General features: G+C 37.8%; 1 protein-coding gene across 1 annotated transcript; it reads left to right on the top strand.

Annotated features, from left to right (window-relative positions):
* The first annotated feature begins 521 nt into the window (after window positions 1-521).
* CHMP4C (charged multivesicular body protein 4C) lies at window positions 522-26,363 on the top strand. Its single transcript, XM_008057468.1, has 5 exons — window positions 522-897; window positions 20,276-20,453; window positions 22,650-22,764; window positions 25,786-25,939; window positions 26,127-26,363. Exons 1-5 carry the CDS (start codon window positions 708-710, stop codon window positions 26,186-26,188), a joined length of 699 nt encoding a protein of 232 aa, XP_008055659.1. The 5' UTR covers window positions 522-707; the 3' UTR covers window positions 26,189-26,363.
* Window positions 26,364-26,901: the final 538 nt, after the last annotated feature.

The following is a 26,901-nucleotide window of genomic DNA, read 5'->3' as shown; positions in this document are numbered from 1 at the left end:
ATGCCAACTGGCAGCCAGGCACACATCAATCTGACCAGACTATAGAAATGCAGAGACAAACCCGGTCAGAACAGCTGCTCCTGACTGGCCCACACACCTGCATCACAGAGGCGGGCAACATGTCCACACCTCATTTCTACTCAACATACAAACAGAGGACAAGATCTGAATATTCTTATTCACGAGAACAGAGGCCTGAATGCCGGAACACTTTGCTCAAACGCTCACACACACAACACACAGCATGGAATACCGCATTGTGCATATCCAGCCAGGCAAAGCACACATGCTTTCACGCCCACACGAGACCTCTGGACGTTGGTTTGCTTTTCTCCGACCAGTTTTTCATCCCTGGGTGTGTCCCTAGTGGGGATAAAGCAGCAACTTTGCTGCGCTCTTTTCCCTGCCGCTCCAACTTTTCTGAGCTCTCCATCGACTCCCAGAGGGCCGGGTGGCGCCGGCCGGCCGACGTCCGACTCGGGTGCCCTCCCCGCCTGGCAGCCGCGCCGAGGGGCGGAGCCGAGCAGGCGGCCAGGAAATGCCCAGGAGCGTGTGTCACCTGCCCCCGACAACTTGTTGATTCCCGGGAGCGCCGCCTTCTCGGTCTGGGTCTCCGCGGGGACTGTCTTGCTCACCTGTTCTCCAGTCGCGGGCCCGGGGAGCTCCTGCGACGCCCCCGGGACCGGTCGCCCTCCAGCCCCGCAGCCATGAGCAAGTTGGGCAAGTTCTTTAAAGGGGGAGGCTCTTCTAAGAGCCGAGCAGCTCCCAGTCCCCAGGAGGCCCTGGCCCGACTTCGGGAGACAGAGGAGATGCTGGGCAAGAAACAAGAGTACTTGGAAAATCGAATCCAGAGAGAACTCGCCCTGGCCAAGAAGCATGGGACGCGGAACAAGCGAGGTAGGCGCCGGGTCTGGCCCTCAGGTGCGCTCTCGCCCACCTGCCCGGTCTTTCCCCTGGGGACAGGCGGCTCGCCACGCTCCGCTCCCCCAGGCGGCCAGGTTTGCTTCTACAGCCTTTCTAGGAACTCGTAGTGATCCCTAGGGCTGTGATTTGGATAAGCTGAGCAAGACACTCACCTTGATGGCAAAATATAAAGGGACGCCAAAAATCTCAGTAAGGAAGATGAACAATGTTTTAATACAATATTTAAAGGACAAAATATTAACATTTTAAGTAAAGACAAGATCAGTTTTGATTGATTTCTTTTGCCTCCAGTTCTTATATTGTTCTGTACACTTCTTTATTTAAAATTCTTTTTAAAAATGTGATATTTTGTTCTTCATAGATAGATTTTGAGTTTTAAAAATATTGCATTAAAATATTATTTATCTTGGTTACTGAATTTTCTGGCACCCTCTTAAATTTTATTCCTGGCTCATCTCTCCCTAGTCCAATCCTGCTGACTGCAATACTAACCTTCAAGTTTTAAGTTGTAAGCTTGTATACTAAATTACACATTTTAACTTGCATGCACATTTTCAGTGAAGCATATTATAGTTTGTTCTGGTTTACCTTGCTCCTCAGCTGTTGAAAACGTTAGTTGGATATCCTACAGTTGGGATCTTAAAAAAAAATTGTTTGAGGAATTAGATATTAAGTTTTCTATCACTGACTTTTGGTACACTCAAAGGACTTTGAGTCAGTAATGACTCTTGGTGCTAATGTTGCACCTTGAACCCTTTGTTCTTTGCCAGAGTTAATTAGCTTCTTCAGTATGCAGCCCTCTCTATAGGAACAGATCTAAACAGCACCAGTGGCACATATGAAAACCCAGTGAGAACTTGTAATGCCAGGTCAATGAAAGACCAGAAATAGAAGTGGTCATACAGGACTCTGCCTACCTGAGCATTTACATCCTCAAGTCGGGCTTCTTTAGTCATAATGAAACCTTGCGAAAATTTAGCTCATTCTAAATGATGCTGCCATTATTTAATGCAGGAAAGGAATGATATCTCTGGAAGCTGACTTTGAAAACTCTGCCTCTTCCCATAAAAGTGTACTAGATACATTTATGCCTACTTATTATCGACAGTAAAAAGGTTGTTTCATTTTTCTCTGCTGTTGCATATAACCTTTGTCTGTATTATGAACTGTTTTAGAGCTAAACACTGGTTTCTATTTATGTCTGAAAATATTTTGGGAAGTTATTAAATGGCAATTTCTCAGGAAAGACCATGCCATTATGGCTTGCTAAAAAGTTATTGGTCATTCTGTTACTCCACCCTTCCTCTTCAGTTTGATATGTACTCTGACATTTGCTTAGGGTCTTTCAAGGAATTTTTTTTCCTTTGTCATCTATTTGTCATCTTTGTCATCTATTTGGATATATGCAGCTTTGTCTATAGTAGTTGCCCAGTACATATTGGTTTAAAAAATCTGAAAAAAATGAACATCTGTTTCTAGGAAATAGTAAAAATGTTTTGCTGTCAGAGACAAAGGTGTAAAATAATGTGAGTTTTATTGACTTTTTTCAGAAATGGTCTCCACTTGGTAATGCACTGAAGTGTATCACAAGTCAACTTTATGAATAAAGACAAACAAATTTAAAAACAATGCTAATTAAGACCACCAATATAACTTTCTTAAATCCAGTAAGTTACAGGTGTAAGTATCAAGTGCAATTAGCCAACTGTTTTTTTTTTTTAAGGCCATTAATTCTTTATTCTTGGAAGTTTCACTGGTGTTAGCCCAGTCCTGGTCCTACAAGTAGTAAGAAGAGTCTGGTTAACGTGAGGTCATCTGTAATTTAAACTATGGAAACAATTAGGTCTTAGAGCCATGGAAACACTGTCAATATCAGCATCTTCCAAATAAACCAAATAATTTTTTGTATACACAGTTTCTGACTAACCATTAAGAAATATTTTTACCCACATAGTAAAATAAAGCCCAATATGCTCAGTACTAAATTATCCCTATGCTACACAATGCCATTGCTAGAATGGCTGGCTGTAATTTATATTATAATCAGTGACATAATGTATGTGCAGTTGATTATATTATAATCAGTGACATAATGTATGTGCAGTTGAAGTTTTATTTTTAGAGATAGCTGGTCTGCTTGTTACTGGTTGAATGGCCAGCTAGCATTATATCAGAAAGGGCCACACTCTTGGCCACTTCAAGTTCTTCAAGGATCGATTTCTCTATAACAACAGAAGCTTTGGCAGCATTGTCAATGTCAAAATGGGTTTTATTGGTAAATCAGTAACTCCTAAATTAACATAATAAATATTAGAAGTGGAACCTCACTGGTGAAATTATAGTCATTTTAAATATGTGGATTGGCTAAAATAGTTCAGAGACACTTTTTTGCCTTCGCATGTATGAACAGGTGATAGGAATCTACTAGGTTAATAATGAAGTTAACATTAGGATGAGGTCTGAGACTTGACTCAAATCAGTGGAGTGTCCAGTCTTTGGTTCAGGTGAGTTTTGATGGAGTATATCTCCTACAGGGCACTGCACCTGCCAGGGATTGATGCTACCTGATTTAGAGAGCCTTGCATACAAGGTGGATTGGGACCTCACTGAGTTCATGAAACAGGCTGACACACTATTTTTACCTCCTTGCCAGTGTGTGTCTGTTTAATAATGTGTATGCAGAATTTAGTCCAAAATTTGCTTTCATTATAACTCGTATCAAGGTGGTGTGGGGGTAGCTAACTCTCCTCCCTTCAAACTTGTTTGGCAGTTACCATCATCATCTACCAAACAGAGTGCAAGTAAACATCACTAAATTGGTTTTGTAACTGCAGTGCTATTCAAGATCCTTTGATCCAAAAGAGTAACAGTTGGAACATGATTTATAATTTGGTGAAAAACTTTAGGAGGTCAGAGGTTCTTAAATGCAGTTTGCTCAGATTACTGTGCTATAATTCATGCTTCGTAGCTAGTAATCTGCTTGGTAGAAAAGCACATTTTTTATACATCACTTAATTTTTTTTTCTACTTCTTCTGAGCATTATATAATAAAGTTGCCTGGATACCTGGGGCCCACTCCCATAAATTCTGATGTAATTAGCTGGAGCAGGGCTTAGGCATAAGTGGTTTTTGTTGTTGTTTTGTCTTGTTTTTTGTTTTTTGTCAGAGTCTGGATCCTAGCTCACTGCATCCTCTACCTCCTGAGCGCAGGCGATCCTTCTGCCTCAAGCTCCAGAGTAACTGGGACTACTGGTGCATGACACCATGCCTGCCTAATTTTTTTTATTTTTATTTTTGTAGAGACGAGGGCTCATTATGTTGCCCAGGTTGTTCTCAAACTCTTGGGCTAAAAGCAGTCCTCTTGTCTCAGCCTCCCAGAGTGCTAGGAATACAAGGCTTGAGCTACTGAGCTTGGCCTAATCAGTGTGTGTGTGTGTGTGTGTGTGTGTGTGTGTGTGTGTGTGTGTGTTCAGTCCCACAACTTTATTTTATTTATTTTTTATTAAAATTTTTTACTTTAAAGATATGGGGTACAATTTAGGGTTAGGTATACAAATGTTCATTATGCAGGTACCCTTGTTGATATGACCCCCTCTCCCGGCAGATTTCCACTACTGCCGGTCCCTCCCCACCAATCAGTGTGTTTTAAAAGCATCCCCACTAATTCTGCCCTGTTGCTGGGGTAAAGGATCAGGAACCTACATCTATAGTAATGTTAATAGAATAAAAACAACAACAACAAAAAAAATCACCAACAACAAAATAATAAGATCTCTTAGTATTTTCTCTTAGTGTTTCTGGACCACCCCTCCTTTTTTTCTGACATCATGGCGCCCACGGGCACTGAATATTTGTATGCTTGCTGGGGTAGACCAAGCAACCCTAGATTCTTAATGCTACAGGCTGGTGAGCTCTGGAGCTAAAGGGTACTAATATTTCAGCACACTGCAAACCCCTCCTGCCACACTGGTCTGGCAGCACACCTTAGGGGTCATTGTTCTAACTTCCTTCTGCTTAAATGTAACATTTCAATTTAATTTTTACATATTTGATAGAAAATAAATTGATGTTATGATTAAGAGCCTAGGTTTCAAAGCAGCAGTCTGGGTGGGATTTTCAGCCACGTTCTGCCACTTAGCAGCTCAGTGACCCTAGACCTATCTAATCCTCACTTTTCTTATCTGCATAACAGCAATGTTAACATAGATCTTAGAGCTATGAGGATGAATGACACTATTGTATAAAGTATGTAGTGCAGTGTTCTATACATATTAACCCTTGGTGTACGATTATTGCATTTAAAAATATTAGATGTGGGGGTCTCACTATGTTGCACAGGTTGGCCTCGAACTTGGCCTCAAGCAATCCTTCTGCCTCTGCCTCCCAATGTGCTAGGCTTACAGGTGTGAGCCACCATGCCTGACCATTGACTGTATTTTTTTAAAGCTGAAATAGGTCTACTTATTGGCCCAAATTTTGCCTTCTGGAATAACATCAAATAAATCTACTCCATCTGTCCCATGAAGCCTTTTCACATATTTGAGGACAGGAATAAATTCTCCAAATCTCCTTTTCCTCCATTCCACCTCTTTCACTCCCACAGTGACCCCCTTACTCTGCTGAAGTTTGCTCACCAGGGCCAGGTATAAGGTGAAGCAGGGGAGATGCCTAATACACACTTGTGTGACCCTGAGAGTGAGTGCTTCCTTACATTTTGTTCCCTACATGACTCTTTTTCTCTTCACCGTAATCCTGGTCCTGTTGCTTGCCTTGTTCTGGGCTGAGCAGCAACTCCAAATATGTAATTTTGTGAAAATGGGTGGATCCAGTCTGAGGTTATCCATAGGCTGTTAAAGACAAAAACTTGAGACAGAGAGGAAGCAAAGTTGGCCAAAACCCCTGCTCAGTATCATTACACATGACTCCAGTGAAAATCTGACGTGGAGGTCACTCCAACTCTTCATCAGCTGTCTGTATGGGGAAATAAATCTTCAAGACAGAGAGTTCTCTATTGAATATGCTGTCTCATTTTGAAGCCTGAAGTGTATTGGTAAAGATGAATTTACTTTCAGAATTATGATGCATACTCAGTCTTCTTTGGAGTGGGGGGGTGCATGCACAATCTCACTCTTAGCTTAATGGATGGAACTTCCCCGAGCTCTTTACTTTGCATTTTGCTATGGCTGTCATAAGGCTGAATTCTGTGACCCTCAGACCCTGGGGCCCAGGAGGACATTTGCATAAAGTGAACCATGACAGTCAGCTAGTTGAAAGCCAAACTAGTGAGGGCAAAAGCATGGTTCAGGTAAAATGAGACAGCTATTGACTGCAGGACCCTGATGGAAGTTCCCCTGGGGGATATAACTTACCTGGTGACCTCCTTTCTTAAGAGAGTTTCTCAAAATATGGTCCTCAGATCACCTGCATCAGAATTTCTTCAGTGTACTTCACTCATAAGTACACACTAAAGATATTCACTTAATAGGCTATATATAGGGTCCAGAAATCTGAACTTTGAACAAGTAACTCAGTAATTCTGATCCCACTACACATTGAGAACCTATAATGTATTATTCAATAAGCTGTTAAACTGGAAGGGATCACTCTCCGTTTTCTTCCTTTATTCATTCCTATAGTTTCTCCCCTCCTCTGTCATCATTCAGATACTCAGATGAGAAATATCTATACACCTTCCCCTCTGCTTACTCCTGAAGAAATATTTGAGGATCTTCTAATAAGTCTTCCTTAGCCCCTGAGTTAAGTTTCTTTAAGGAAGTCATATGTTTCATATGGTACTATAACTCACACTGGTTCTCAGACTTATCTAGTATTCAAATTAGAAGCAGGCATTATGATATATTATTTTGTTTGTCTTTGATTATCTGATTATTTTGTATCATACTCAGTATTCTAGGGCCTAAAGAAAAAAAAATACAAGTTTTATTTCTGGGGCATTGACAATGCCTAGGCCAACTACTCTTCTTTCTTCTAGAAAAGGTAGATCAATGAAAAAGTGAACCTCCCCTCAATCTTCACCCCCAATTTCCCTCCCTCACCTCAGAAGCTCCACTTGGATCTTCATTCCACGGTGGGGAAACCAAAAGCACCTGCACTAGTCCTGGGAGTCTTATTCACTTCTCACCTTCCCACGGACCTCCCTCTCCCTTCTGAGCCCTGGCAAAGATCCTATATAGATTTACACTCTCAATCAGGCACTTAATTACTGACCAGGGCAGAATGCCCTGGGTTGTTATCTCTTTTGTTCTGTTAATACAGCCTCTATTTGCATATGCTTTCCCAGATGCCCATATCACTTGTGTTTTCCCCATCAGATATGGAAAGTGTTAAAACTCCCAATCAGATTTACCAAAGCTCCCATCATTTTAAATTAAATAATTAATTAATTTTTACAGATAAAGTCTCATTCTGTCACTCAAACAGGAATGCAGTGGTGTGATCCTGTCTCAATGCAGCCTTGAATTCCTGGCTCAACACTCCAAATTGCTGTGATTACAGGTGTGAGCCACTGTACCCTGCCTAAACCTTCTCCAAAGAAAGAAGGGGGGGGGGAGAGAGAGAGAGAGAGAGAGAGAGAGAGAGAGAGAAAGAGAGAGAGAGAGAGAAAGAAAGAAAGAGAGAAAGAAAGAAAGAAAGAAAGAAAGAAAGAAAGAAAGAAAGAAAGAAAGAAAGAAAGAAAGAATTAAAATCAGGAAGCTTGAACTAGAATAGGTTCAGAGATTCTACCCATTCCCCATTTAAATCAATATGCTAAGCTGCATTTAGTGTCTTACATTTATTTCTATTAAACATCATTCTCACTTGTTTTGGAATTAAGATTTTTATTCCAGTTTTATTGTTTTATGTATGAACTATTTCTTTTAGTTGATCAGCCACAAATTTGATCTGCAGCCTCTGTTGTCATAGAAGTCTTAGTTAAAATATTGAATAAGACAGAACCAAAGACAGAGCCTTGACATGCCACTAGAGACTTCCTTCCAGGATGGCGTCTGCATGATAACAGTAGTGTTTCATTTAAGATTCAGCTAAGGCATAATTTCCAGTTTGACACATCAGCACTCAATGAGCTCAGTTACTCACCTAGCTATAATGATACCTGGTCCATATTTCCAGCCCATACCTTCTCTTTCTCTTTTTCTCTTGTCCTCAATAGTGCCCAAGTATACCTTGTGAATTATATTCTTAAAACCAAACTATATTCATACACCGGGGTTTACAAGTGCTGGTTTATGAACTGATAGTGTGTTAGCTTCACCAGATTCAGTGGAGAGCTTTTTAAAATGCCACCCCAGGAGATTCTGTTTCAAGTGATCCGGAATAAGATTCAGGATTTTGATACTCAAAGCTTTCTTGGCAATTTTGATGTGGGTAAGGTTAGGAGACCGGTGGGTGGTTTATAAATTTTTTTTTTGAGTCCGCATCCAGTAACCCAAAGAAAATAAGCGTTTGCTCCTGGTTTGATATTTTAAATCTCTGTGAACTCATATTGGCTTCTGGTAATCATTGCCTTCTTTTCTAACTCCTCAGAAACAAGAGAATTGAATATTTTTGTTCTAGAATCATTCTGTCAAAAATGTGAGGCACAGATTGCTGATGTATTGGGACTACTTCTAGGAGAGCTGTTGATATTGTTCCTTATGTTGCCTAACATTGCATCTAGTTTGTTTTTTTCCTTCATGAATTTGGAGCAGTATTATAAATACTGGAACATTTCTCCTCCTCCTCCTCCTCCTTTTTCTATTTAAATTCCACAAGGGTGGAAGGCACCACATTTTTGGAAATATTTACATTGAGAAAGAATATAATTTCCTTGATTTATACTATTTTGCAGCTTATTGAATCAGCCAAAATAAGGTAGAAAATTTATCACTAACACCATGATTATGCCAATCATAAGATTTATACTTTCAAGAAACTATGGCACGAGGGTACTGTGAGCTTACCTACATATTTGCTTAGTACTGCTAGTGTATTTCTCAGTATTTAGGGCTACTTATTTCAGATGAGTTTCAAGATAACAGAAAAGAAAAATGCATGCTGTTCTAACCAATGATAAATAAGACAAGGGATCTAACACTCAGTTTATGTGTGTGTGTTTTGTTTTAGCTTTAGTTTTAGTTTATAAGACTTTGCTTTGAGGATCAGCTTTGGAATGGGTGTGGATGATCTATTTTGATATTCATTTTTTGTACTATGCTTAAGTACATGTAAATCTACGTGTGTGTGTGTGTGTATGTGTTTTACTTGTGTCTTTATGGAACAAAGTTATCACAGAACTTAACATATACAGATAATATTGAGAATTTAGTTTTTAAAGTCGTATTCTTACTCTTCTGCTTCAGTGAACTAGTTTTTAGCACTTTTCATGTATACTGAAATTTTATCTTCTACTTTTTCTATTATTTGATAGAACTTCTGACTTAAAAGTTTGCAGAAAAGAAGAAACAACAATACAAAAGAGTCTGAATTAAATATAAATCAGACAGTAAGCCATTTCCTGAATAGTTGACTTTTCTTGTACCAGAGATTTTGTTCTCTTACTTCAAGTAACTGGTGCTGATAGAGAATTGCTTGTTGGAACTGTTTAGGAGCTTGTCAGCTTCCAGGTTCATGCTTTAAAGCAGTAAGAGCTTCCATACCTGAAATCAAAGGTTCTTTCAGCCACTGCTAAGGCCTTTGTCCAGGGATTTCTAAGTGATAGGAATTTCCAGTAAGAAGGTAGAGGTTAGCTAGAAGTCCCCATTACTATTGCTGTGTGCAACCTCCATTATTTCTTCCTCAATCTAGTAATTTAGTGACTTAAAATACCAACACTGTAATCACTACCCGCAAAACAAAACATACCCAAAAAAGCGAGCAAACAAGAATGGCAATTTAAAAATTACAGGAAAGGAAAAGTAGGTCATCTCTGTTAAAAGTTGGGAATCCTTGAGATAAAAAGTTAAATTTTTGATTTAAAAATTAGAATTCGTCAACCATCTAGCTTAAATGAAATACAATTTGCACTTAGATGGAAATTTAGAGGAATAAAATCATGCAAGCAAATATTTAACAAACACTTTGGACATTTTATTATCTATTTAAATTCCTAGTGAATCTTTCTGGCTCTTTCACATAGGGTTATATACTACATAGTTGTACTGGGTGTGTCCTATTTGCTATAGCAGTAACGTGGTCCAACAGGACTTGCTTGGTGAGCAGTGCTATTTATATTATCATTTCTTTTCATATGTTTGATACACTAAACTAAAAGTAAATATAATCTTGGAACTTGAACAATGATGTAATTCTGACTCAAAACTTCTACCATGTTAGCTGCAGCAAAATATTTATGGTTATGTTAAGTTAATTTGTAGGTATTTCAAATATTACATATAAGAGCTCGCGTTTTATCATTTTGGGAGCAGCTTGGAAACTTTTATTTATGGAAACTATCTTAATTTCTAGGTGTTATTTATATTTGAAAAATTAAAGAATAGTATGTTTTACCATCAATTTAAGGTAAACCTATTTTTAAAGAATTTCCTTAAGGAGCTGTGTATTTTTCGAGATTTGTTGACTGCAGGATCTTAAAGAAATAGTCATAGAATCATGGACAGTGAGAACTACAGGGGCTATAGGGATCTAATTTGTTGGTTCTCAAACTTCAGGTGGTAGGGCACCTGCCCTCCATAGGCACAGTACTACCAAATACTGCAGCATCATATGAACAAGGAATACTTTTTTTACAAGTAGAAAATAGAGCCACGTTAAATATACAAATAATATATATGTACAAGTTGCATCTATAAGTACATGCATCTACCTTATATGATGAAGTATAAACAATTATTTCTGAGTTTTTCTGTTAATAATTGCTACTTTCGTATTCATACTGTTTTTCTTACATTCTAGATAAAGCAAGCCCACAAAGGTTATTGATTTGTGAGGCTATAAATAATACTAATAGCTAGTAAAAACTTATTCTTTCAGTTTTGTATTCTGCCTGATGTCAAACAATTAATTGGGTTTTTACAAAGAATATCAAGTATATTTTAATTAATGTATTGGTATATTGGTCCAGTAACAGGTTAATCCCACTTGCCTGTCAATTGACCTCTGAAGCAATTCATTATAAGAGTTGATAATTTCAGGGGGTATTTAGAATATATCTTTTATGCAAGAATTTCTTCTTTTTTTGAAAACTCAAGGCTGATACTGCTACTGCTTGTAGATCATGAACTTTCCCTCTCAGATTTACCTCCTTTAATATTCTATTGCACGATATCCTGGTAGCAAGAGTTATCTCATCTTCAGAAACAACCTGAAACTCTTTAGAATGAAGACAGGGGAATCATTTCAGCTGGAAAACACTTTAATTTTCTTTGTCTATTTGCCATCTCTCTTGAGAAGGAAAGGGACACTAATCAGTCAGTCAGCCTTTCTCATTTTTTGTACTTTATAATATTAATCAATCACCATATTTTTAAACACAAAATTTAGTCCAAAGTTACTGGAATGCTTATAGCAATATTGCACTTCCAAATGCCCTTTCCTCAGAATATCTCTTATTTACTATCTCCAATCTCATTTCTTTTTACTGCTTTCTCAGACATCTGCTTTAATATTATATAACACTATATATCATTATTATGTTTTGGTCTTCTTTTAGCTTGCTATTTACCTTCCTTACGACATTTAATATTGGGGAGACCTCGGAAAATATGGAAGTTACATGTAATATTCAGTTGGTAAGGCAAGCTGGTGGGATTTGCTCTATTTTTGAGGTTTATAATTCCTAGTTTCTAATATATCTCAGCTAAAAACTTTGCATTTGTATGAGAATGGAGGAGAGTAGGGGGGCTGAAGGAATCCTTTGTGTAATACCTTCATGTTCCTTATTGGTCAGTGTGTTGAGTCTATGTGTAGACAGTCACCTGGACCTTACATTACTTCCTCTGTGAATCCTTCCCTTGCCCTCCAGAAAGAGCTTGTACATTCCTCTGTGTAACCATTGTACCTTGTACACATATTTTCTTATTTTCCTTTTTATCGCCTCTACTACTTGAGATGAAAAATGTAATTTGCACATGTTAATATCCCTGAGCACAGTGCCTGTAACAGAGTTGGTACTGAATAAATGTTTGCTGAATGATGAACAGATGATTGAATGTCCATTTCATATTTTGTCTCTCTCTGAGATTGTAGCCTTATTTGTTTGTCCCTCTAGGACCTAACATAGTGCTAGGCATGTGATAGATCGTCAGGACCTAACATAGTGCTAGGCATGTGATAGATCGTCAGTGTGTGCTTGTTAAATGATTGAAATGAATAAATAAATAATATTTTTTAAAAGTAAAGAAGTCCAGTGCAATTCATAATGAGATGGTCCTGGCCAAATGATTGTTAAAATTTTCTAGTATTTCCCGTTTATTTCCAAGGTAATCTATGACATTGAATAGAAATATTTTGTTTTTAATTCCACTTGTGAAATGTTTATGATGCTTACTCAGACTGTGATTTTTAAGAGCTAAAACAGTGTGTCATAAATAGAAGTTGTCAGTCAATTAATGAAGAGATTTGCATATGAGTAAGAACCAGGGCTTACACTAAAATTCCACAAATAAAACATGATCATGAGACTTCCCAGTTAAAAGCAAAAGATGACATAAGCGATTATGTGTGACGTACGTCTCTTAAGCACGCTCATAACTGGGCTTACTGTTCAGAGTCTCATCTTTTAGCCTTTCTCTAGAGATCAGCCGTTCCTTGATTAGAGAAGAGCCATTATAATGCAGGTTCCTATTTCACAGACAGGTCTAAGCATGTTAGTATCCCTGATTCATTGGATAGGAACCTTCCCAAAAGGTTCTTCCTGGTCAGATGTGGTGGCTCACCCCTGTAGTCCCAGCACTTTGAGAGGCTGAGACAGGAGGGTTGCTTGAGCCCAGGAGTTCAAGACCAGCTTAGGCAACATAGCAAGATCTCATTGCTACAAAAACAAAACAAAACAAAGCAAAATTAGCTGGGTACAGTGATGCATGCCACAGTGTGGTGAGTTGTGATTGTACCACTGAACTCTAGCCTGGGAGTCAGAGTGAGACTCTGACTCAAAAAAACCCAAAAAAGTCCTTCCTGTTTGCTGATGGATGGATTAACAATGCACCCATTACACATTCTGAATGAGTGAAGAACAACCGGTTGACTTTTAAAATTAAGACGCCCTATACATTACATGAGCGATGAAACTGCAACTCTTTTCTGCTATTTTAAGTTATGGCCTCGATGACTGAAAGTCTTCCTCTTTTGGCAGTATAGTGGATTAGAGTTGCATAGGGCTAGTTTGATTTTGTTTCGTGTGGATAATTTCTACATTTCAGTTCCAATCCCCAATGGGCTGCGGTAAGAACGCTTCATGTATCCTGTTAGCAGCAATACATAAAGGACATTGTTCTACTACTCCACTCCTGAAGAAACATCACTGTTACGTGAAGAGACAGATCCCTGACTGTTTTTCTACCACAAAAGGAATATAGTAGAGTCCTTTGTTTTAAAAGGAATGTTGTCCAGGTCTCACTAGCTGTTTAAAAGCACAGGCAGGAGCTAGGAAGATTAAATTACACCTTCTGTACAGGTTAAATTTCACTGCTCTGAAAATGTCCTTCTTTGCCAAATCAGGAGTGGGGCTTGATTTGCAGCAGTGTTGCATGCCTTTGAAAAAAATACAACTACTCCTTTCCCACATTGTTTGTTAGGAAACAAAGTCAATTCCTCTCCAACTCGTGAGGTATCAGTGGCATCATTATTTCATGTAAGAAACAGCTCATGGAGAGACTCACATACACTTCTTGGCTATTTGGAACAGAAGCTTCCTGTCTCACTGTTTGGGGGAAGCTTAACAAGCCAGGCAGAAATCACAGGAGAAGTCAGGGGTTCTGGGGCCAGATCTAGCCATGAAGAAGTCATTGGTTTCATTCACGTAGGGTTTTTAGAAAAATATAAATTAGCATTTAAAAATTGGGAGATTTTTCATGCAAGTCCAGATTGCTTGCTGCTTTTGAACATGTGGTAGGCTGGGCCTACAGGTATGCAAGGCAACTGTGCACTGAATCTCAGAAGTGCTGCTTCCCTTAGATCAGGTTTGTACTCCCAGGTCATTGGGGTCTCCACTTCTTCACCTGACTCCCTGATACTGAGGCCAGTGTCTGCTGTCTTTTATCATCACCCTTGCACTAGTTTTCTTTATTTCTTTCCTCCACAGTTGGGGGTCTCATTCTGTCACCCAGGCTGGAGTGCACTGGCATGACCATGGGTCATTACAGTCTCTACCACCTTCTGGGCTCGGGCAAACCTTCCTCTTTAGCATTCCGAATAACTGGGACTACAGGAAGGCACCACCACACCTGGTTAATTTTCTGTAGAGACAAGATCTCACTATGTTGTTTCTAACTCCTGGGCTCATGCAATCCTTCTGCCTTGGCCTCCCAAAGTGCTAGGATGACAGAGGTGAGCCACTAAACCAAGTCGTTGTTTTTATTTTTATAGTAGAGAAACTTTCTTTCCCTTCTCTCTCACAGGAGAGACAACAAAGAATGCCTTTTCCCCAACTGTCTCTTTGCGTCACACACTTTATTGCCTGCTTGACTCCCTCCGGTTTGGGACTCTGGTGTGGACCAATCTACAGTGAGGTCTGGAAATTATTGTGTAAGTTGAAATCCCAACTTGTGGTGAATTTTTAAATTTCTCTAAAATATTTTTTAAAACAGAAACCATATGTTACATAGACATTTAAAATTATGTCCAAACCAGATCTTATTATAATTAATATCTAACATTTGCAAGGTTGGGTATTAGGCCATGTGACTCCCACCATGTGGCTCTAACAACCTGTGAAGGAAATGATGATGATGGTAAAGATCTTTAATGTTTAGTAATTACTCTCTGCCAAACACTGCACCAAACACTTTAGGTAGGTAATTTCATTTAATTCTCAACAACTGAAAGAATTTTATCCCCATTTTCTTTTTTTTTTTTTGAGTTGGAGTCTCACTCTGTTGCCCAGACTGGAGTGCAGTGGCCGCTCCTGGCCACCACAGCCTCGACCTGCTGGGCTCCGGCAATCCTTCCGCCTCAGCCTTCCAAGTAGCCAGAATTACAGGCATTTGCTACCACACCTGGCTGATTTTTTGATTTATTGTAGAGATGAGGTCTCGCTGCCCAGGCGGGTCTCGAACCCGCGGGCTCAGGCAATCCACTCATCTCAGCCTCCCAAAGGCGCAGGATTACAGGCTGAGCCACCGAGCCCGGCTGTATCCCCATTTTCCAGTAAGCAATTTATCTAATGTCACATAGCTATGGAGAGAGAAAGCCGAGGTTCAAAAGCAGGCAACTCCAGAGCACAATGCTCTATTGTTGTCTTCTAGGTATTATTGCTATTGTTATGCAAGTGAGGAAACATCAGCTAAGATGAGTAAAGGTCATACATCAGGATTATTACACAGTTATTAAGTGGTAGAGGTAGGATTAAAACATAGTCCAAGAGACTCCAAAAACTTCATCCTTTATATCAAATTGCCTTTCTTAGATTTTTCAAAGAGTGATCTAGAATTAATTTATACTAGGAAACAACATATTTTAAAATAAAGAACTTAAAGAATTTCTCAAAAAAAAAAAGGAAAGGAAAAGAGAAAAGAAAACAAAAATGCTTTAGGTTCAATGGGTATCAACTAAGTTCCACATAAATAAAGACACTGACTGAGCCAGCTTGACAAGATGGGGAGGAGATATATTCAGAACATTCCACTTCCGGGTCATGTTGGGTGGGGATGAGTACTTGGTTTGACTTCTTAGGATACTTGCTGTACTCATTGAAGTGTAAAGATGTTTTGTAGTATTATATTTCTGGTATTATGAGCTACAGTGAAAAAAAAAAAAGGATAATTTGTTGCTCGGTGGTCTTAGAAATAAGATATATAATCTCATTAAGAATGTTGTTTAAATTACTATTGCTAATTTAATTGCGATAGCCCTACTATTCACAGGTTCACTATAAGGTGTTCTCCATAAATTGTCACTAATTCTTACAATCACTCAACCTGTTATAATCTCCATTTCCAGATCAGCAAACTAAAGCTTAGAGAAAGGAAATGACTTGCCTAAAAACACACATCTATTAAGTCACGAAAAAGGGATTCACATTCTGGTCTTGAAAGACCATACTCTTCACATTATACCATGCCATCCTCATACTTTGTGATCAAAATGATCATATTTCTTATTTAATATTCATTCATCTCATGTGTAAAATAACCAATAATAGTATTTACTCACAGGGTTTTTGTGAAAGTTAAATGATATAAGTTACATAATGCATGTGAAGCACTTATCACCAGTTTAACATATAGCAAATTCTCAATAAATGTTTATTTTTGTTGTATATTTATGCCATATACTGGAAACTGGACCAGGTGCTGGAGAAACAGGTAAATAGGATGCTCTATCTTTCCTCCAAGGGCTTATATTAGGCATTGGAGAGAGAGGGTAGAATAGATTTTACAAATAATTATAATATAGTGTTATAAATGTAACAACAGATATAGTTCCATAGGCGGAGTGTTGGCATGGAGGGACTGCTGGCCATTCTACCTGTGTGGTGAAGAAAATGATCACACAGCTCTGGTCATTAATGTGGCAAGCCTCTCTTGAGTGTAATATCATCAAAAGGACTTTAAACGATTTGACTTTAAAATATTGTTTTTGTTGTTTCCTGAAGGGCAGGTTAAACAAAATAGGTTCTATGAATAAGTGTAAATTCTGTTGGCAAGGACTTAAATTGTGGTGTTGCACCTGGAGAAAGAAATAGAACAGAGTCTGCGGTATCCCTGAACCACCACAGTGGGCAGGAAGGGGTGGAGAAGGAAAATCATCATTCCTAAAGGAAATACAAATGTTCCACACCCAGAGGAAGCCTTTCTTTAGCAATTGTAGAAATCACCAGCTTGTGTGCTTGCTCTATCCCCCAAGCCTGTCAGTGTGCCCCACGCACTTCTTACACAGAGCTATGGGCAGACTTCCCTTTTAGGAGAGAGGTCTTGTGGGGAAACACTATCCCATAACAAGATGTACAGCTTATATTAACTATACCGGTCTTCCATTTATAAATATGAACCTTAACTAGAAGATCAGAAGAATTTTGAGGAAAGGCAATTGCATGAAAGAGAAGGATCAAGATAAGCAATGTGAACAACAGAATCTCCCCCAAAAGAAATAATGTCAGAAATGAAAGATGTTAAAAATAAAACTTGTGTTAGTAACTTCAGAGAAATTCAAGAAACTATTGCATCTATAAAACAAGAACAAGCTGCCATAAAAATGAGCACCTAGAGAATTAAGTTCTTAGAAATTAAAAACGTATTTTAAAAATAAAGGATAAAAATGTATAATAAATATAACTGAAGACTAGGTTAATCATCTGAAAATAAAGTCAAGGAATTCTCTCACAGCATAGATAAAAAAGACAGAGGAGTAAATTAATAGAGGATGGAGCCAAAGAATACGACATCCATCTCATAGTGATTTCAAAAGAGAGAAAACAGTGTTTTTCTAGGAGGTATATAATGGTAGGGATAATTAAATAAAAACAGGTAAGGATTTCAGAGGAGAGTAAACAGAAGTAATAGTGGGGGAAAAAAGTAATAAAAGAAACAATAGAATATACTTTTCTCAAGCTGAAGAGAGATTTGATTCTTCAGAATAAAAATACTCTTTGAATGCATAGTTGGAAAAAGCAAAAAAATAAAGGCAGGTGCCTAGACCAGAGGTCCTCAAACTTTTAAAACAGGGGTCCAGTTCACTGTGCCCCTCCAACGGTCTGAGGGACGTGAACTGGCTCCCTGTTTTAAAAGTTTGAGGACCCCTGGCCTAGACCTTTCATAACTCCAAGGTGAAAAATCAAATCTTAAACATTTCCAGGAAACAAGAAAACAGATTACCTGCAGAGAGATAATAACTTTATTATCAAATTTTGGAATGTTGGCTATTAAAGGCAATGGAATAGTGTTCTAAAACTTTTGAAATATTTGGAATCTAGAATTTTGTAAAAATCTATATTATCATTCAAGTCTGAAACAAATCAAGACATTTTCAGACCTCTAGATATTTGGAGAATGTATATCTATGCACCTTTTCTGAAAAATAATACTGTAAAATTTCCTCCAGTAAAATAAGAAAGTGATTCAAGAGAGGATGATGTATGATATAAGCAGCAATAGTAAAAAAATAAGCCAGTAAATACCATAGTTTAGTATAAATTACTTTGAAATTGTGTTTATGAAGCTTAGTGCTGTTGTTAAGAAATATTTCTTTAGATGCTGAAAGTACAACAAAAAAAACCTTGGTATTCATCTGGAACTAATAAAATTGCAGATTATTTCAAACATACATTATGGAGTTTGGGATAGGAAGGGAATCTTGTTTGGAGATAATAAATTATAGGTACTGATTAATTTTAAGCATGGCTAGAACACTCGCTTAATTATTGTGTATGCTTTTTTTATTTTATTTTTTTGAGTTGGAGTCTCACTCCACCCAGTCTGGAGTGCAGTGGCATGCACGCTCACAGCCACTCCAACGTTGACCTTCTGGACTACAGCAATCCTTCTGCCTCAGCTTTCTGAGTAGCTGGAACTACAGACGGGCGCTACCATGCCAGGCTATTTTTATTTTATCACAGGGACGAGATCTCGCCAAGTTGCCCAGGCAAGCTCAGACAATTCACTTGCCTCGGTCTCTCAAAGTGCTGGGATTACAGGCTGAGCCATTGAGCCTGGCCTATTGCATATGTTTTATCCACTTGAAGAATAAACTTAGAACATACAATGGTCCAACAATTAAAAGGGAAAATGGACAAAGAAAATTTTATTAATCTACATGAAGACAAGAAAGGAGAAAAAGAACAAAAAGCATAACAAAGAGAAAGCAAAAAAAGATGACATTAAAAAGACCGTATTAGATAGCACATCTGTTATTACAAAATGAGACTCAGTGAAAATCTCACATTAAATGACCATCCAAATGGACTAAGAACAATCACACAAACTAAACATCCAAATGTATGCTATTTGTAATAGGCATATCAAATAAAAGCAAATGAAAAAGTATTTTGAGATAGAGGTCCCTAAAAAAATTATTTACAGGCAAATTGTTAAAAAAAAACCTGAAATATTAATTTAATATAGAACAATATGGAATATAAGGTAAAAAGCATCAGATGGAACAGTAGTAATTTTTTATACTGATTACTGGTAAAATCCACCAAGAAAGTGTATGACCATGAGTCTTTGTGCACCAAAGAAAAAGCATTGGAATAAATAAACCAAATCTGTTGGAATCACAAAGAAATCAACTTCTTTCAGAAATCTCTGTGGCAATAACTTAACTTGCTTCACTTTGAAACTACAAAACCATTTGAGTCTTTTGCCAATTCCATTTAATTATCATTTATCTTTATATTAACATTCTACTGTTGCTCTTTTTTGCCCTCTCCCTAAGTACCTTATCAAAATGAACACTTTAGGGCCTTTTTATTTTGGTTGCTTTACAAGATGCTACAGTCAAGAGGACTTTATTTGTTTCTCAATTCAGAGTGAAACAGGTACATTTATCTTGCTGAAGTGTTAATGGGAGGATTATTTAGCTATCATTTCTCTGAAGGAGATACTCTTCTCTCACCAGTATTCCATCTGATCCTTGAGTATAACTCTAGCAGTTTTGATTTCATGGACACTCGTGTTAGATGTAGCCTTAATGCACAGCTCATAATCATTTCAGACCACATCTCAGCACTCTAGGTTCTGGTTCCAGTTGCCACCAAATCCTCTATGGTTTATGTGAGCTGAATGTTTACCTTTAAGCAATCTGCTTAACTTCTCTGGGTCTCAATGAACTTGTTCTTAAGAAAATGGGTCTAGAATCAATAGTCATGAAGATCTTTTCTTCCTCTAAAGGTTTATTTTTCTAAAGCATAATTTTTGTTCATATTTTTATCTATCCTTTTCCTAAAATCCAACATTGACAGAAACATTTCTGTGGCATATTTTATGGAATATAAAAATTGACTTTCCATCCTCTTTCACTTGTCGCATCTTTGGAAGAAAAGAATAATAAAATGTTCGAGAAATTGGTAGTTGCTGTATGTGTTTGAAGGACAAATGTGACTGAAGTTTCTCAGATTTATTTGGTATACCCATTATCTTTAACTGCCAGCAAATCTAAGTCTGTGGTTGGGCTGAGCAAACATCTCTTGAATAAATGTCTTGGTCTCGTTCCTAATTAATATGACTTCTCCCTTATTTAGCTGCATTACAGGCATTAAAGAGAAAGAAGAGGTTCGAGAAACAGCTCACTCAGATTGATGGCACACTTTCCACCATTGAGTTTCAGAGAGAAGCCCTGGAGAACTCACACACCAACACCGAGGTGTTGAGGAACATGGGCTTTGCAGCAAAAGCGATGAAAGCAGTTCATGAAAACATGTGAGTGACTTTGGTTTCCCTCTGCGTCATAAATTCTCTCATTGTTGGGAAGAGCCTTTAGAACTATATGATGATATTGGCAGGAATGAGCTTATTCTTTGAGACTCTTTGATATAGTGAATGAAATGCTTTCTCAGAGAAAGATTAGACGTTATAGGGAACAAAAAAAAAAAAATTAAAAAAGAAATGATGTTCACTTTTGCCCATAATAGTTCCCAGTGCCTTCACAATTTTTAGCTATTCTACCTGTAAATACTTTAACTCTACAATGTTTAAAGCACTTCAATGTCAATATCTGTGAGGGTGTTAGAACTATGGAACAGTGGTTGTCAAGCTTGGAGGGATTCAGAAACTCTCTTGGTGGAGAATTAATAAAGAGAATGCAAATGCCTAGGTTTCTTGAACTAGGATAGAGTTTGGACCTTTTTGTTTTTAACAAAAACAAGTTCTAGCCAATGTTCATGCTAGCCAATGTTTAGGAATGACTGACTTAGAAAAACAGTTATGAGCATGGATTTGGAGGCCAAATTTTCTAGATTATAACCCAAGCTCTACTGCTGACTATCCCTTGGGTAAATTACTTTGCCTCTCCCTGATCCAGCTTCCTTATATGTAAATTGGAGATAATAATAGTACTTACTTGCTTCATGTGGTTATGGTGAGATTCATTGAGACACTAGATGGAATGCATTTAATATAGTTCCTGGCACAAAGTAAGCACTCAGTAATTAATAGTCATAGTGGTAGTGGGGCTGGTGGAAATTTACTTACATTGACACAGGAAATAAATGCCTGATATTTGATCTTTTCCTGTTACTGGACATGATAGTGGAACTTGGGCCAAAGATGCACAAAAGCAGGAAATGCCTGAGCTGTCTAGACAAATTTCTGTAGGATGGGAAAACATGGAAAAGGTAGAAGCTGGGAGCAGTGAAGAATATTAACCTTGCTAATGTTTTCTTGTCTGGATAGTTCATTAACAATCAGTCACCATTTTGACAGCTTCAGGGAGGAGAGCATTAGATTCATTATCAGAATTAGAATTCTCTAAGGTTTCTATAAATTGGGTGCTAAAAATACAAAATCAACCTTTCTCTCCAGGTAGCTTAGCAGCATCATATCATTATGTTTCTTTTGAGAAAAATTCACTGCCAAATTTTAGCTATACATTTCTCATGCTCCTTTTAATAAATATATTCATTGTATATTCATTATAAATAGGATAATAAGGATTAGAGATAAGGGGTAGTCAGGGTGGTAAAAGTATTCTTTTTCATTACTACTTGAAAATATGTCAAAATACTCAGCTTTTACAGTATACAGAGTCAGAGAAATTCACAAAAGATTAATTCCACTGGGAATCAAACTTTCAGTATTTAGGTTACTTAATAATGAGAGACATAGTCACTTCTCTTGTATTCCATCAGTTTGGCCTAGTTTCAAAATTGGAGGAATGATTCAGAGACTGGGTACTATAGAAATAGCTCAGAACCTGACATCTAGACACTGACAGCATAAGCATGGGGTTAGGGGCTAGTGGAGCTTAGGTGCTAGAAATTGTCTTCAAAGTAGCTGTCCATTCTGAACCTGTGGCTACTGGGTTCCTTTGCAGCAGTTGCTGATTCTTCTGAGGGTTATGGGCTTAATCCTGTTCTCTTTAGCAAATTTCCAGGGCATTGGTGCTATAAGAAAGCCCCCTCAGGAAGCCAGGATCTTAGATTTACTAGGTATTCTAGAAATAGGTATTCTGGATCTCTAGTTCCAGTGCTGAGATTTTACAGAGGACTGCAACAGCTTCTACTGAGAACTGCCATCACTCATCTTGTTGTGGTGGTCCTTGGCAGTCCATGGCACCTTTTCCTGTAGAGTTGAGAGACAGCGGCATATATTTAAATTTTACATATGTCCTCCCTGACAAAATTTCAAGATGGATCTGCAAATATTGATTGTTATAAAATAATTTTTTAGTGAGTTTCAAATGTAACAGCTATTTATTTAAGAGGTAACATATATGGATGATTACTTTTTTGTAATGCAAATTATCCTTAAAGTTGATAAATATTATCAGGAATTTTGCTATCCTACTGAAGTAACCATGTGTTTTTCATAAATTGACTCATTTTCCAAATGGGATTATATCTAAATGTATAATTATAAGATAAATCCTAAAAAGTTCAACAAAATATTATTTCCCAGAGATCTGAACAAAATAGATGATTTAATGCAAGATATCACAGAGCAACAGGACATCGCCCAAGAAATCTCAGAAGCATTTTCCCAACGGGTTGTATTTGGTGATGACTTTGATGAGGTAAGTAACATAATATGAAGAATGCAGGATTGTGGCTGCTATAAGGATAGCTTCTCTCTCTCTATATATATATAGTAGGCAGGTTCCTTTAATACCTAAAGAATAAGTGATATTTGCTAGAAAGGTACTTCTCTAAAGAGCAGAATGAAGTAGCTCTGATTTAAAGAAAGATTAACACTGTTTGGCAAACAGCCTCCTAATTAAGTTTTCAGCTGTTAAGGAACAAACAGCATGTGATTATGTAAAGTTAGTGACTTTTAATGGTTGCAGCCTAAATAGCTCCATTAGGAGGAACTGAGTGCTCGCACATCTGGGCAAAACAGAGCAGACTGTGTCACTCTGCAAGGAATAGACGTATCATGCTCTGTAGCCTCTGTTTGTTGCACAGGCTATGAAACAAAATAAATGTGGAGTAGCATTATTAACACACACATTTCATTTCGATTAATCAGTACAATAATACAGACAGACTAAAATTGTGGTGGTGTCCGCACTGTGAATTTCAATTTTTCACTCAAAGCACACACAAATAGGACCGGTACACATTTTAAAATATTTCCAAATCTTAGATTAGCAAAGCAAAGAATCCAACGTCTTGCATCTATGTGATATTAAAAATGATACCTTTCACAAGTAAGTTGCATTTCCATGGAGTCCTAAAACATGAGAATGGGGCATCATCACCTTTTAAAAATGATGTAGACCAGGGATTGGCAAAATACGGCTTGCAGGCTAAATATTTCTTATGGCTTTTTTTTTGTATAGCCTCTAAGCTAAGAGTGGTTCTGACAATTTTAAAGTGTTGTAGCAAACAACAACAACAACAAAGGAGACTGACAGAGAAGATATGTGGCCAGTGGAGCCTATGATATTACTATTTGGTCCTTTATGGAACATGTTTGCTAACCCCTGGTATAGACTAACAAGCTTCTAATGAGTGCACTTATGATGTGGTAGAAAGGGCTCTGGGCTTTTGTGGACACCTGGCCTCTACTATTTATTAACATTTATTAAAAACATTGTGTAAGCCCTTAACTTTTCTTTTTCTAAGACACAAAATCTCATTCTTTTGCCCAGAATTAGGTGCAGTGGCATGATCATAGCTCACTATGGTGGGTTCAAGCAATCCTCTTGCCTCAGCCTCCCTAGTAGCTAAAATCACAGGCATGTGCCACCACACCTGGAGATATATATATATTTTTGTAGAGGCAGTCTTGTTCTGGTCTCAAACTCCTGGCCTCAAGCAGTCCTCCCATCTCAGTCTCCAAAGTTCTAGGGTTACAAGTGTGGACCTTTACATTTCTGACCCTTAGTTTTCGCATCTATAAAATGAAGATTATTGAATCACTGGATTGTCTGTAAAATATCTCAAGTTCTAAAATTCTTTTCTCAATGGTCAAATATGTGTTTGGTATCTACGGGCTGAAAATGATAGAGCAGATGATCGCTCTCTTGTCATCATATTTGCTAAAGAAAACCTCAGTATCTTTCTGGTGCTATTGATAACTATCAAGCACTACTGGTAATTCGGGGGATGCATTTGGCATAGGATAGCTTGTTCTGCCATTTCTGTATTTACCGTGTTTGCTCCTAATTGTTTTGTGAGCAGAAATAGGACACCAGAGTATTCATTCTGATGCCATTTTATTCATATAGCCTATGGAGATTCATAAAGCACACAACTACACTGACCATGCTGTTTCACATCGCCCGATGCTAGACATTTTCTTATTGTATTTCCTTTTCATGCAGTAGATTTAATAGAGGTCAGGCACTCTTTCAGCTCACTGCAAATCTGATAATCATTGACTTGATCAAATGTTATAATTGGCTTAAATATCTCCTTTCTTGTCTCATAGTGTTCTTGCTTTCACTTTAATATAGGATAATTATTTGTTTATGTGCCTCTTCCTCATATTCAAGTATGTGTTCCTTGAATGTCAGGATTGTTGACTCAACTTTGCATCCCAGCACTGAAAGTAAAACCTGTCTAGGAGTGAGCTCTCAGTACATTTGAATGATGAGTGAATTAATAAATAAAAAATCTACTTGGTTGAATACAAGGCTATTCCAGGTCATTTCTAATAGTGACAACCTCAGAATTTCATCAATGACAAATTTAGTATTGATTCTCAGCTTCGCTCTCAGAAGGAACTGGAATCCACCTGAGGACTTATGGAGCCAGGGAGACCTCTCAGACCTGGCATAAGGTGACTTATACCCTTAAGGTCTCAAATTAGCCTTGCCTTTTTAAGATTTTTGTGGATCAGAGAATAGTTTAAGGTTAAAACACACTCTCTTGGACTATTGCTAAAAGAGAGAAATACAGTATACCTACCCTTTTTTGTTTGTTTGTTTGTAGAGATGGGAGGTCTAACTATTGTTGCCCAGGCTGGTCTCTACTTTTGGGCTCAAACAATCCTCCTGTCTCAGCCTCTCAAAGTACTGGGATTACAGCCATGACCTACCACGTCTAGCCCCAGTATACCTCTCTTAAATTGGTGTTTTCTTAACTCAAAGCACAACATGGTTTATATTGACTTTGGTGATGTGATAAGAGAACCATAGTATCACTGATTTTTTAAGTTTTCTGTGCATTATGATTTTGCTATATCTGTTGTTTTATTTTCAATAGTATTAGCCCAAGGAAAAATATTCATTTCCTCTGATTAAAGTTTTATAGATTCTAAACAAAAGAAAAGAACACATTGGTAAAAATGACAGGCAAGGTGTAAATTTCCCAGAAACTGCAGGGAGGTTATATATTCAGCTAGCACAAATTACTTGAATGGCTGTTTACAGAAGTATTATAAGATTAACTGCAACAAATTTGCACAACCCAGAATATTCATTTTTTAATCATTGCTCAGTGTTGCAAAAAAGACTTAGTTTTAAAGTAAATATTCCATTTCACTGGATTCTCACATATCAATTGGGTAGCAGATGTTCTTGTTATTGTGTTTGAGGAAACCCATGTCTTGAAACGTTAACTCCGTAATTCTTCCTTTCTCTTGTGTTCAGGATGAGTTGATGGCAGAACTTGAAGAATTGGAACAGGAGGAATTAAATAAGAAGATGACAAATATCCGCCTTCCAAAGGTGCCTTCCTCTGCTCTCCCAGCTCAACCAGAAAGAAAGCCAACCATGTCCTCTACTGCACACCGATCCCGAGGAGGTCTGTTTCCTAACTCAATGCCTGTGGTCAGATAGTTGCCTGATGTGCTAGCCAGACCCATTGTCATTAGCACGTATTTTTTAAATTAATAAATAAACACCTTTTAAATGTGTAATTCATAACTGTTTTCTATGCTGAAAGTGTGAATGTCACCAATTACTAATTTTTATCCGTTTTTTTCTTCCAGCATCCTCCAGAAGGGCAGAAGAGGATGATGACATCAAACAATTGGCAGCTTGGGCTACTTAAACTAAAACAGAATTTTCTGACACCTAAGTTAATGAGCTATGCATAAGACATAAAAAACATTTCTGCCAAGTTTAGAAGTAAACAAAGACCCAGTTTTATATTTATACTGGATAAATAATTATCTTTTGAGCCTCTTAAGCAAAAGTTAAAAAAGGAATCATATGTAGACATAGAATTGAAGTTGGAAAGGGGCTTCCTGGCAGCATCTTAGAGGTTCCCTCCATATTGATGGGGTAGGGACATGTCTATCTTGTTTACTGCTGTATTTCCAGTCCTGGCACATAGCTGATGCTCTCTATATATTTGTTGAAAGAAAATGGAATTCTACTGACATACAAGACATAAAACAGTTTATAAGCCATCTAAGAGTGATACGTTTAGGATAACTGGGGAAAATAACATTCATTTCTATGTGAATGCAAGTTTACTGTGCGTATCCACATAGCCCATGGTCAACACAAATATACTGTGTCTCTTTTAAGAGAGACTTCTTGTAGAGGAGTCTTGTATGAGTCTAAACGTAAATAGTTTTGCTTGGGTTTTCCAGTTTAAAATTTTAAAAGAGCTTTAATTGACATTTATTATACCAATTAAGCTTGGAATGGGACAATGGATGCGTTTCCCAAAATGTCTGAAAGCACTAACAGCTTCCACTGCTGAGTGAGAATCTCCTGGGTGTAATTTAGCCACTTAGGGAACTGCCTTAACACTCC

The sequence above is a fragment of the Carlito syrichta genome, unplaced genomic scaffold, assembly GCF_000164805.1.
Source record: "Carlito syrichta isolate Samal-C Ts95f unplaced genomic scaffold, Tarsius_syrichta-2.0.1 Scaffold303022, whole genome shotgun sequence".
Taxonomy (NCBI): domain Eukaryota; kingdom Metazoa; phylum Chordata; class Mammalia; order Primates; family Tarsiidae; genus Carlito; species Carlito syrichta.
This window is presented reverse-complemented; position numbering and strand designations above follow the sequence as displayed.